The 13870-nt window shown below is 38.5% G+C and overlaps 1 protein-coding gene across 9 annotated transcripts in view; it reads left to right on the forward strand.

The window, feature by feature from the left end:
* IL15 (interleukin 15) overlaps nucleotides 1–13870 on the forward strand; it is a 61426-nt gene that overhangs the window by 47043 nt on the left and 513 nt on the right. For 8 of the 9 annotated variants that reach the window (XM_070417214.1, XM_070417218.1, XM_070417219.1 and 5 more), the window contains 4 exons: nucleotides 5113–5210; nucleotides 6516–6600; nucleotides 8127–8171; nucleotides 10785–10922. In XM_070417214.1, the coding sequence (XP_070273315.1) occupies nucleotides 5113–5210; nucleotides 6516–6600; nucleotides 8127–8171; nucleotides 10785–10922 (366 nt within the window). Of the gene's footprint in view, nucleotides 1–4074; nucleotides 4174–5112; nucleotides 5211–6515; nucleotides 6601–8126; nucleotides 8172–10784; nucleotides 10923–13870 lie in introns of all 9 variants that reach the window. The other variant, XM_070417215.1, reaches the window with a different exon arrangement.

Below are 13870 nucleotides of genomic sequence, written 5' to 3' on the forward strand. Positions count from 1 at the left end.
AAAATAAAGCACATGGCCCTGGTCAGTCTGGCTCAGTTGGTTGAGTGTCATCCTGTGCATCAAAAGGTTGCTGGTTTGATCCCTGAACAGGGCATGTGCCAGGTTGTGGGTTTGAATCCCCAGTCCAGGTGCATGTGGGAGGCAACCAATTGATGTTTCTCTCACACATTGATGTGTTTTTTTCCTCTCTCTCTCCCTTCCTCTCTCTAAAATCAATAAAAAATGTAAAAAAAAAATTTTTTTTAAAGCACATGAACATATTGCTACATAGAACTATACTAAGAAATACGCCCTCTAACTATATATATGCATCATCATTGTCTATCTTATATGATAAACTTCCTGAGGTGTTTTTTATTCACCTTTTATGATACCATCTATTTAAGGAATGTTTTTTTGAATAGTCATGATAACCTAGCTATCCGAATTTTATCCCTGCCTTTGTTCTTGGCAATATAGATATTTAAATGTGTACAACAGTATAATTTAGCAATTTGTATTGTTTTAAGTATTGCCAAGAAAAATGTTTTATTTAAAATTTATATTTAAAATACATATATTTTATAAACTTTGCATGAAATTGTATTTTTAAAAGAAGAAACGTCCTACCTAATCATTTACTTTTGTTGTTTTGATAAGCTGAGATTTATGGGCTCTACTATCATGTGTGTGGCTTTATGAGAGCATTAAATACCAACTTCAGATCTTATCTTTGCATGGATTACTTTTTCAAAATCACAGTAGTAACCATGGTAACCTAGTTCATATATATTTTTTAACTTACTAGTGAACACAGATTGTATCACAAAATTTTATGTTTGACATTTTCATAATATTGGTGTCAATTAAAAGTAGTGTGAAAGCAATTACTGAAAAATGCTAGTTCCCTTAATGACAGACAGGAAAATCTGAGACATTTGAAGATATCAGTTTCTCAGCTGTATTCCAATGGGACTGATTAAGAGATCCACAGGAGTCATAGGTCTGCAAACTATAAACTGTGGGTCAAATTCACCAATCATCTGTTTTGATAAATGAAGTTGTATTGGAACACAGCCATACCCATTCATTCATGCATGGTCTATGGCTGTTTTCACAATGGAATAGCCGAGTGACATCCTCAAGACAGACCCTACAAGGCCTATTATTACAAAGCCTGATGTACTGTCTGGCCCTTTAGAGAAAATGTTTACCAGTTCCTGCTTTATACAGAGGCAACAGATTTGTCCACTCTTACCTACCACTACTTTCAGATTGTTATCAAATGACTCACTTTTCTCTGAAAAGTATATACGCACTGGTTTGCGTATGTTCTTGCTCAGCTCTTTCTTCCACCTAAAATGTTGTTTCCTTTTAAAAACTCACGTCTAAAATCTGCCCATCCTTTATAGTGTGATTCCAATAACACTTCCTCCAAGAAGTTTTATAATAAGAAGAAAATAAAATTCCATGGACGTAGCTCCCTTACATTCCCTAGCATACTTGCTACAACCCCTGCCTCTTGCGCTTGTCTGACATACACAGCTATGATTCAGTCCAGTTTTCTACATATTCCAGGCCTAACTGTTCCTTGCAGCTTAATGTGGCTGGAGAAAACACACACTAATCTTACCTCCATTCATGACCATGAACTTCCAATAGGCATGGCTCTCATCCAATACTTATTTTAGTTTATTCTCTTTCTTACCTTGATGGTGATTTCTTTCATTCTCCTCTGTCTTCAACCCCTAACACCTCTTCCCCATCATCACTCTCTGCTGATGACTGTTAGTCCTAAGTAACTGGGAAAATCAAAGCCATAGTTGAGAAGTTACACCTCCACATCAACCCACCTTCCAATGAAGGACAGCTACACTCCCTTACATTCTTTATAGTGCACATTCGATCTTGATTTGCCTTCATTTTTAGTGTGTTTTAGTGAATAGATAAATGTCTTTACCGTATAAACTAATATTTAGAACTCTTCTTTTGACGTTAAGTCTATGAAAATTTACTTTACATGTGCAACTAGGGAAGTAAACAAAGAGAATAAAATAAAGCAAATGGTCATGTGTTAGATATATTTTCTCAGTAGGATAAATTACAATATTCAAAATGTATAGAATGTAACATACTTACAGCTCTTTTCACAAGTCACTCCAGAATTAAAGCTCTTAGAACTGGCCAGATGTGTTGATGTGCCTGTCCACTCTTCTTGTTTATCCCTGCCCAGTGACATCCTGCTAGGCTAGCAGTGCCCGTCATCATGTCAACAAGCACTGTGCAGGGAGACCCAGTCACAGGACTGCCAAAACTTCCTGTTTAAACTCTGTGAGCTCTCTGAGAGTCAGGCTAGGACTTAGTCTTTTTTTAATTCCCAGCTGCAGGCACCCAGGTGAATGAAGGACAAACAAAAGATGCTGATTAAAAGGGCATTTTATGACCACATGCAATTTGTATGCCAGGCTGAACCACTCTTCTGTAGTTCTCCAAAAATATGGCAGCAAAGGAAGTGGACAGTGTATTTCATCCCTATGTTTGCCTCTCATAAAGTAGTGAGCCTGGTTTCAGCCACTTCTCTCTGACAGGTTTTTGTTGAGAGTCAAATGAGGTAATGCCTGTGGGAGAACTTGAGTTCAACTTTGGAAGACCTGCTTTTATGCTAGCAGAGACGGTGGCTTTTTATTTATTATTCGCTTTGAGTGGGCCAGGTTCTTCCTACAGTAAGGAGCCTACACTTCCCAACCACAGAATTTGTGAAATTCCTTGCATGCCTCCTCCTCCTGCCCAACCTGGAATGTGAGGTCATATTTTATGGCCACATGTATGACATTTAACTGAAGCAAACTGCTTAATCTCTCAGAGCCTCAGTTTCTTCACTGTAAAATAATACCTTCCACATAACAATATTGCCAGGATTGAATTTAATAATGTACATGAAAATAATTTTGTAAATCTGAGAGCACTAGGTAAGCAATACGTAGCCTAATTAATATTACTATCATTGATAATAATTATACTAGAGGCCCGGTGCACAAAATTTGTGCAGGGTGGAGGGCGGTCCCTCAGCCTGTCCTGCAACAACACAAGTGTGCCTCCCTCCATCCCCGGCCGCTCCGTGTCTGCTGCCCAGAGGCCCTTCATTGCCGTGGCGACAAAGCAAGCATTCCGTCAGTCTGCTCATGCTGCCTGCTCTCAGCAGCTGCCCTGCTGGCACTGGGGAACTCCAGTGGGGCTGACAGGACTGGGCGCCACCATCTTGTGGCTATGGGCGCCGCCATCTTTGTGACAGAGTGATGGTTAATTTGCATATTACCCTTTTATTAGATAGTATATTAATAGTACACATTGAGTCTTGACCAAAGAGAAAGGAATAGAATATTTTACCTTTTCAGGTGTTTTTTTGACCAACATGGATCACACACACACACACACACACACACACTTTTTTTTTCTGAGAGAGAGAAAGAGAGAGAGAGAGAGAGAGAGAGAGAGAGAGAAAGGTGAGAGAGAACCATCTATTGATTGGTCTCTAATCTTAGCTGTCTTAGACTTGCTGTGGGGCCCAGACAACTTGCCAAATGCTGCTAACCCTACCCCATAGGATTGTTGTGAGGATTAAATGTGATACATATATTCAGTGACTAATAGAGTGCCTGTGAGAAAAAATAGGTGCTCAATAATTTTTTTTTTTTACTTTGGGGAAAATTGAGATTTAAAAAATATTTAATATTTTCATGGCATATTTTGGTTCTTTATCTATTTTGGTTCTTCCAGAGATATTTTTTAGTTTTCAGAGGTCTTGTATACATTATTTAGCAAAATTTATTCCTAAGGAATTCATGTTTTTGGATGATCCTTTTTTTTTTTTTTTTAGTTGGGAAATAATATTGTTCATCTCTATCCTTTCTTTTTTATTTAATTTTGTTTTATTGCTTAAAGTATTACAAAGAGTAGTACATATGTCTCCTTTTTTTCCCCCCTTGACCTTCCCCATGCTCAATAAATATTAATTCCCTTACTTTGTTCCCCCCCACCCCCAATAGTTTATTTGTGTTTTTAATGGATCATTATTTCCCCTGGATTTTATTATAGGAAGTATTCTGGATGGATGGCTGCTGGAAACCCATTGCCATAGCCAGCTCTTCTTCAATATTTAAGGCTTTATCTGGGCATTGAGTAATGAGAATTTTGGTAAGAATAATTAGATGAAGATAGTATATGGACTTTTCTAAAAGGTCACTTAAATCTCAGATATTTCATAATGTGATTCTTTGTTAGAGATCTTGGGATGTAACAGATGTTTGTTCTCACATGGACTGTTCTTATTTTGAAAGTAAATATAATAGGATTTTTAACTCTGTTAACCTTGATATACTCTCCATGTCTTGCTTGTGAATGTATTATTTCACTTACCTCACTCTATTGTTCTTTAAATATATATCTCCTCAGTGAATTGTGCAGTATGGGTTTTTGTTACTCGTGCCTTCAGCATAGACTAAATGAATCACAGAGTCTTAGTGGTTAAGGTGACAGTCAACACTGCCATCTGAAATTCTAAAGCTTTACAACATGAAAGAGGCAGACAAAAGTATCAAAATTCTGGGAGGTCCCAAGAGAAGTGATATTCCTAAATCACCAAGAAATATTATTATACAGTGGCTCTCATGATGGCATGAGTGTCTTCAGTTACTTCCATTTCTATCCAATTCGTTCTCCAAGTGATATTCATTTATAATTAATTTTCATACAGTTGCATGAAGTTAATCTAGAACTATAAACCCAGGTTAGTATTTTGTGTTATTAATCTATGCTGCATAAAATATGTTGAACTATTTAAAATGAAAGAAGGATGAGAAGGAGATTAAGGATAATAAAAAATATTGGTGGTGATATTATTAGATTTGTACATTTTCTTGAAATTGGTATGTATTAAAAACATATAAAAGAATTTTGTCCACAAGAAACAAAGCTGGAGGGCAGGCAACAAAGCAGATACATTCTAGTTTTATTAATTCTGAAAAAAGAACATTAACTCTTAAATTTTGATTTAAAGATATGATAAACTACTAATTTAAATATCACCTTTTAGCTAAGATATTTAATCATTTTCTCTATGATTTTATTTTCCAGAGACCATATTTGAGGAGTACATCCATCCAGTGCTATTTGTGTTTACTTCTGAACAGTCATTTCTTAACTGAGGCTGGCATTCATGTCTTTATTTGGAGGTAATTTTATCTTTAGGCATAAATATCATCATGCTAATTGCCATTCTCCCTCAATATCTCCCCTATGAAATGGTGTGTGTTCAGTCACCTTACACCTTAGGTAGTCAGTATTTGGGGTATGAGAGAGGGCTGATTATGGAGACTCAGAAGGTTTGGTAGACACGGAACATGTCTATATCCTAATAGGATTGTGAAGAGTATTAAAATCCTGCAGATAAAATGGACCTTTGGTATATAACTACACTTGAAAGTACCTTCCTTATTAATATCCTGCATGATTTTCATGGCAGTAACAAAATAGATATTTAGGATTCAATCGCGTTACTTTTTTTTAAAATCTATTTCCTGACACTGGCTTCTCCTGTCCTTTGGGCCCTATCCTAGTTCATTTGGAAGCATTTCTTTCTTTCTTTAGACCTTTTGTTTTTTTCTCCTATAACATTCATATTTTCCATGCCGATTAACTTTTCTCTTCTTTCTTAGATGCAACTAGTAAACCGCGCCGCTTGGCCTAAGCACCCAACCTCTAGCTCTGTAATCTGACTGAGGTCAGCCTTTATCTCACAGTGTGGGAACCAGTAGATTTGCACAGGTAACCCTTCCTCGAAAGAAGGATTAGTGTTGGGTCTGTGCTTCTATGAAAATCCATCAGGGCGCAGCTATTTTTCATGAAGCTTTCAGAATCATCCCATAGTCATTTGGTCAGTGTGCATACCTTTTGTCCAGATTCAAAATCTCTGTTTTACCAAAATGAATAAATATATGATCACTCAGCCTAGATTGGGCTTAACATCTGTCATGTTTATGGAAAAGGCTGCTGCAAGCATAGCAATGATGTGCACAGCATACCAGGGGCATGTTTAATGTACTATAGAGGATATTTCAATTCAAAATCATTATATGAAAGTGATTATTGCTCATTTAAAAAATTTTACTTACTTATTAGACTTAAAAGTCTGATGGGACCTCTACTTAAAGAAAAATAGTCATTCATTCAAAAACATTTACTGAGCCATACCACACATTAGGTACTGTTTTTATTCATTGTAATCAATTGCACCCGGTTTTTATATGTTATGTCTTCATAACTTTGTCAGTCCCCAAATTAGCTTTAAATTAACAGGAGGTTGTCCTACGTGTTTGGTGTTTCTGTTCCTCTAGGGATGTTGATGTATGAAGGCAAGACTAACACTCATCTTTTCACTCATCAGGACAAAACATTCTTGCTTGCTCTTTCGCCTTTAGTATTTATCAAGACGGTATTATGTTCATTCAAAATGCTTTACTTTTTGGTTTTGCTTTCAGCTGTATCAGTGCAAGCGTTCCAAAAACAGAGGCAAACTGGCAGGATGTAATAAGTGATTTGAAAAAATTTGAAAATCTTATTCAAGTAAGTCCTGGTATTTCCATAAACTATCTGATGTAATTGTTGTGGCGTAGCCCTGTCCCTGTGTTTTGCTATCAGTCTTAATGCATCTCACTTGAAACAAAAATATTTTTGTAGAAATTAGCGGGCCTTGTAGAACCTCAATTGAAATTTTTCACTTACAATTTTTGGATCCTAATTATCTTTAAATTCAATTTATAAATGGCCCAGCATGAAGAGCTCTCTGTCGCAACAGCCCAGAGAGAGATTTGCTTCTACTAGAGCCGTGGTTGGCAAACCGCGGCTCGCGAGCCACATGCAGCTCTTTGGCCCCTTCAGTGTGGCTCTTCCACAAAATACTACGTGCGGGTGTTCACGTACAGTGCGATTGAAACTTCATGGCCCATGCGCAGAAGTCGGTATTTTGTGGAAGAGCCACACACTCAAGGGGCCAAAGAGCTCGCGAGCCGTGGCTCGCATGTGGCTCGCGAGCCGTGGTTTGCCGAGCTGCAGTTTGCTAACCACTGTAGAGAAACCAGACATCTTTGGGGCAATTGCAAGGGGAATAGCCTGACCCTGGGAAAGGCTCTCTGCCTGTGGGCTAGAGAACCCCTCTCCAACCTAACGTCACCCACTGGGCTGATAGAGCCTACAGGGTGGAGGGGCAGAGAAGAGGAGCCCACTGACAACTGTGTTTAATGAAGTATCTTCTGCCCCCCTGGGTGACACAGCAGGGACCAACGGAGTCCCAGGGGCATGAAGTGAGCCACCCTTCCAAATCAGCACAACAAAAATTCTGAAAACGGAACTTCATTGGAATCTAAGCACACAAACATAGGTCAGACCCTGCATGCTAAACCTAATCAAGGTGACTGCAGGCTAAATTAGAACATTTAAATAAGATCAAGGTCTCCTGATGTAATGGCCAAAGTATCTGAATACCATTGAAACTCACTGATCATATTGAGCAGCAGAAAAAATTACAACTTGAGTGAAAAAAGATAATCAACACATTCTGAAACTGACATGGATTAGATGTCAAAATTATTACACAAGGATTTTCAAGCAACATCATAAAATTGCACCCACAGGCAATTACAGATATTCTTGAAACAACTGAAAAAAATCAAAAAGTCTTTGCAGAGTAATACGCTATATAAAAGGAACCAAACAAGAAATTATAGAAATGAAAATATAATAACTGAAATACAAACCACTGATACAGTTACATAGAACAACACACACACACACACACACACACACACTTTATTGCACATAAATATGGTGAGATCTGAACAAGGTGGGTAGATTGTATCAATGTAATTTTCTGGTTGTAATCTTATACTGTGGTTATGCAGGATATTACCATTGGGGGGCAATGGTGAAGGATACACAGGGTCTCACTGTAATTTCTCTTATAATTATATACAAGTCTAAAATTATCTCAAAGAATTTAATTTAAAAAGCTTAATTTAATATTGTCAGTAGATTGTTCTCATATCTAAAGCAGTGCATAATTTTTTATATTACCTAATTTTCTTCCCTTTCAGTCTATTCATATTGATGCCACTTTATATACTGAAAGTGATGCTCATGTGAGTATAGTTTTTGTTTTAAAATTACTATATTTTCCAGTTTTCAAAGTCTAAGAAGTATATTTTTTATAAATTTACTAAAATATGTAGTTTTAAAATCTAAATTTTGGTGTTTTCTTATACAATCAATGAATTTTTATAAGTAATTGTTGAGATTGTGGGGCTTTGGAACAAAGAGCTACATAGATGCTTTTTTGATACAATATATAAAAGCCTTTTCCATTAATGTCAAACAAAATATATCATATAATTTTGTGATGCAATTAAATGCAAGAATCAGGTTAACTGATTTAATTTAAGAGTATCCAACATATCAGTTGTTTCCAGTGCTGTAGTATATTACCATCTTTAATCATATTTCCTACAAATTGCTTAAATGCATTTATGGCTCACATTTTGCATGAATCTCTACAATAGTCAGAAAAGGATCCTGGCTGGTTTCTCTGTGAGAAAAGAAACAAACGCAACCCAGAAAACCTATCAGAATTAAATAATAATATTGAACTTGTTAATGAATACCTTGGCATTGCCCAAGGCATGTATGATTTCAGGCATGTTGCCAGTCCTTTTCTTGACTGGTTACTAAAAATCAAGAAACAATTCCTTGACTTCTTCATCTCATGGAAAACAAACTATGCCATGTATTGCTCAGAATAGGGAGTCCTCTCTGTTATTTCTCAATTAGAACTTCCCTGAAATAGAAGGGTTTGCCCCCACCAGGACTTTCTAAGTACTATTGGAAAGAAGCCATAGCCAGAAACTAGGAAAAATAGATATTCATCGACCACTTAGTGCAGTGCACACAGAAATCATCTCCCTCCTTTGGCTTCAGCATGCTTTCCATTTTTCTTTGCATTTATTCAAAGTAGACAGTAGTCAATTAACCACCAATTCTCAGCATCCTGAGATTGCTTTTTTTAACCTTGCAGTTCTTGGGTTGTAGAAAGAAGCTGAGACTGACATTGAGATTTAAATCCTGACTCAGTCACTTTCTAGCTGTGTTACCTGGGTGCTTTTCTGAACCGTGGTTTTATTTTTTATTATTCTACTAGAGGCCTGGTGCATGAAATTCATGCATAGGTAGGGTCCCTAGTGGCTGCTGGCTGCTGGCCAGGGCCTTCCTTCATTCCACGCTGCCCCCTGGTGGTCAGCGCATGTCATAGCAAGCGATCAAATTCCCAGTCAGTCCAACTACTGAGGGGACACTTTGTGTATTAGGCTTTTATATAAAGAGATTTTATTTATTATCTATTTACTATCAACTTGGTGATAGTATTTGCCCTTTTGATCCTGAGCAGCTGTTTTTGGGGAAAAGGAATGCATTAGTCTCACTTTATCCATGAGGGATATGATACATTCCACAAACCCTAGTGGATGCTGAAACCACGGATAGTACCGAGCTCTATATATACAATGTTTGAGAGAAAGAGAGAGAGAGAGACCATATTTATATAACTTTTTTTACAGTACATTATTGTAATTGTTCTAGTTTGTTATTATTTCCTGTACCTATGTAAATACATATGCCAAAGTTATTTTATAAATTAGGCACAGTAAGAAATTGGCAACAATAAATAATAACAAAAGACAACAATTATAACAATATACTGTAAAAAAGTTGTATAAAGTGGTCTCTCTCTCAAAATATCTTAATGTACTGTATTTACCCTTCTTATGATGATGTGAGATGATATGATGCCTCTGTGATCAGATGAAGTGAAGTGATGGAGTGTTATGAAGCTACTATTTACCTTCTGACGACATGTCAGGAGGATCATAGAGCCATGCCCTATGAATTGTTTTTTTCTGGAATTTTCCATTTAATATTTTCAGACTGTGGTTGGCTCCAGGTAACTGAATGACTACTGTGTTGCCAGTGCCAGGCATATGAGTGTGTTTCTGCTTTCATTCACCTATGCAGTAAGCATTGTTCAGGGCCTGCAGGGTCCCAGCACTGTGCAACGCATGGAGTCAAGCATCGCATGGGCAAATCCCCAGGTGTTCATTAAATGCCTCTTTTCTTTTCAGTTTAGGTTTTTGTTAAGGTAACCCTTGTGGGAAACACATTTTTGTGGTACCTATAAGGTACCTTTCTGATTTGGCCAACCAGGTACTACCCCTGCTTTGATTTTTCTAATAAATTTCCTGGAATCCCATCTGCCTCTGAAACTTTGGATCTTGCAGGAATAGCATGATTGACAGCTACCACTGTCTCAAATGTTAACAGTACCACCTCATCCTAAAAGTTCTTTCACTACAGATATCAATGTTTTCAGAGTCTCAGACAGTATCCTCACCCTTCTAAACAGAGGAACTGTGCTCAGTGAGTAAAGGTGGCCTAGCATTTCCACGTTTTCCAGTTTCATTCTTTCTTCTGCATAATATCACCATCCTCCTTGATTGCTTTGTTAGCAGTTTGCTTTGGTTTCAATTTCACTGCTAAAAAAAAAAAATCAAGCTGCTTCCTTTGTAAAAAATTGTAGGGGTATTGTGTTTCTTTATAAAATATTTGGATTGACTTTTTTAAAAAAAATCAAAGTTGCATCTGTATGAAAATGAAAAATGGGAAAATAACGTGTTTCTCAAAGTGGTTCTTTGTAACTTTATTTTCAGCCCAATTGCAAAGTCACAGCGATGAAGTGCTTTCTCCTGGAGTTACACGTTATTTGGCAGGAGTCGAATAATATGGACATTAGAGAGGTGATAGAAAACCTTATCATCCTAACAAACTCCAGTTTGTCATCTAATGGGGTGAGTTACGGCAGATGTTTCTGGCTTGACTGGGGGAAGTCATGAGCTGGATAGAATGGACAAGCAGACGCTCGGAAGGGAGGGGACTTAATTCAAAGGCATCCAGAATGGAAGCATCACTAGTGTGCACACGATCCTAAACTGCTCATTGACTTATTCATTCAGCACACGTGTACTGCATGGTGCCAGGCAGTGTGCTTCAGTGCTAGAGTGACAGTGGTGAACCAGTCAGGTCACTGACCTCAAGGTGTTTATCAGCAGGTGCAGTGGGTAGACATTACTCCGCATAACTAAGGGTTTGGCATGAATACTAGTAATCCATGTTTATTGGGTTATTACTCTGCCAGACACGATCTTTAGGGGTTAATTGGTAATTTGCTGAGTCCTTACAATAAATCTGTGAGGTAGAAGTTCCTTGTTTGTTTCAGTGTTGAAGAAATTGGAGCACTGAGAGCTTGAATTATTTCCTCCAATTCATGCAGCTAAGGAAATGGGGAGCCAGGATTCAGATCTGAGCAGTTTCACGTCAGAGTCCGCCCTTTTATACATGCTGTAAAAGGATAACAAAAAATATGAATAATTTGAGTATCAAATATTAATAATTTAGACGATCTCAGGCAACATTAGCAGCATGGGGTTCCAGGAAGGCAAACACTGGGAGCTCCTCTTGTAGTCTGGGAGATCAGCTATGCGAAGGTATAGCAGATTATGGCTCTCATGGCAAAACGCTAGTGGCCAAAGCAAAGTGGATAGAAAGAAGTTTTATGAACAAAGAAGATATAATAATTAATTAATTTAACAAATAATTTTTGAGCCCCATTGTAGGCCCTCAGGAAAATAGGAGTGAAAAACAAATATGGCCCCTGATCTTAAGGAGGGAGGAAGCATAAGTAAACTGATCAATAAGGGAATGAATAATGCATCAGTTACTCACTAAATCTAATGGACAAAAGGAAGGCAGGTAAAGGCACTGGGACTCTACTTTAGAGAAGGCTTACCTACTAAGCTGACATTTGGCAAAGACATGAGGGAACGAGCACTAAGGATACTTGGGGGAGTATGTTCAGGTGGAGGGAACTCAAAGTGCAAAGAGCCTACAGCTTGTGTGGCTGGACACCTTGGATTTTCCCCTAAGAATTCCAGGCTGCTTTAAGTCTTTACTTAAATGTCACCTTCTCAGTGATGTCACCTCTTTACAGTTTGCAGTCCATGTCCATGTCAGCATGCTACGTCCCCTTCTCTGCATGTCCTACTCTCTGACATACTATGCATTTTACTTAATGAATATTGTCTGCCTTTCCCCACTCGAACGTCAAGTTCAAAGGGGCAGGTTTTGTGTTTTTTTGTTTTGTTTTTTTCAGTGCTGGATCCCAACTCCGAGAACGATGCCTGGCATATCCTACTTACTCATTGTATTTATGAAAAGAATATGCTAATGTTTAAAATACTCTTTATGATGTGTCATTTCTATCTTATTGATAGAAAGACTGAGTCATGCAACAAATAATTCATAACAGTATCAATGGTCAGCTCTTTTATGCAATTCTGGCATAGTGTGACACATGTAGTGGAAGGAGTGGGCGGGACTGCACAGTCAATAGACTTGGACATGGAGAATTTCATTTATTATGTCAACTGAGCTGTGTCATTTAATACCTCTGCCTTCCTATCTGACATGATTATTTTCAGTATTAAATCGGACAGCGTTATATGGAATATGACAGTGCTTAGCATAGAATCTGTGCTTGATGAATACTGGTGAATCTGAATTTCAAGTGCTTAATGGATATCGAATCTAATTTTGTTTTTTGCTGGTAGAGGTTTCATGGTTCAGCTGATCTCAAAAAATGTATTTATGATTCCTACATTTGAAATATTCTAGTTATCAGTGAAACTCTGTTTGAATTACAAGGATTTGTGGTATTCACATAAATAGTTCAATTCAACCAGCAATGATTGCATGAATACTATGTGTACAGCCCTGTGCTAAATGCTAGGGAAACAAAATTTCATGGCCATGCTCTCCTGGAAGCATTTAAGAATAGTGGTATAAAAAGCATAAAAGTCCATAACATCAGTTAATATGCGATGCGTTGTAAGGGAGAATCCACACCAGGGATTCTGAGAATGTAGCAATAGGACATTTAGGCTAATCACTGGGCTCACAGGTTCAGGAAAAACTTCCTAGTCCAGACAGCAGCTGAGTAATCTTAGCTGAAATAGGAAGTGCTGAACAGACAGAGAGAGAAGTAAAGGCAGTGAGGCACCTAAAAGCATGGCCTGCATGGGGATAAAGGTGTGAGCTCACTGTTCCTAGGGCAGAATGTTTGAGACAGTGAGGAAATGTGCAAGAAATAGGTAAGCAGGGCCTATGTGCCATGCTGGGAGGCTTGGACTTCATTTGAAGGTAGATGAACAGAAACCATTGAAGGCTCTAAGTAGGGAATCCACAGTCTGATAGACATGGCATACTTTTGTCAATGTCCTTAATCCTATATAATAAAGAGGTAATATGAAAATTAACCCTCATGCCCTCACAAGATGGCTGCCTATGACCAGGCCGGCAGGGGGGTTAGTGAGGGACTACCAAACGACTGAACAAGCAGGCTGCATGGGGTGACCAGGCTGGTGGAGGCGGGTGGGCAGCACAGGGGGCAGTTAGGGGCGACCAGGCTGGCAGGGGGGGGCAGTTAGGAGTGATCAGGCTGGCGGGGGGGGGGGGCATTTAGGGGCAACCAGGCAGGCAGGCAGGTGAGCAATTAGGAGCTAGCAGTCTAGGATTATGAGAAGGATGTCGGACTGCCGGTTTAAACCCGATCCCTGTGATCCCTAGCAGTCGGACATCCCCTGAGGGGTCCCAGATTGGAGAGGGTGCAGGCTGGGCTGAGGAGACCCCCTGTGCACGAATTTCATGCACTGGGCCTCTAGTCCATTATAAAAATAAGCCC

The sequence above is a fragment of the Myotis yumanensis genome, unplaced genomic scaffold, assembly GCF_028538775.1.
Source record: "Myotis yumanensis isolate MYYU_CA2020_CCGP unplaced genomic scaffold, mMyoYum1.0.hap1 SCAF_5, whole genome shotgun sequence".
NCBI classification, from domain to species: Eukaryota; Metazoa; Chordata; class Mammalia; order Chiroptera; family Vespertilionidae; genus Myotis; species Myotis yumanensis.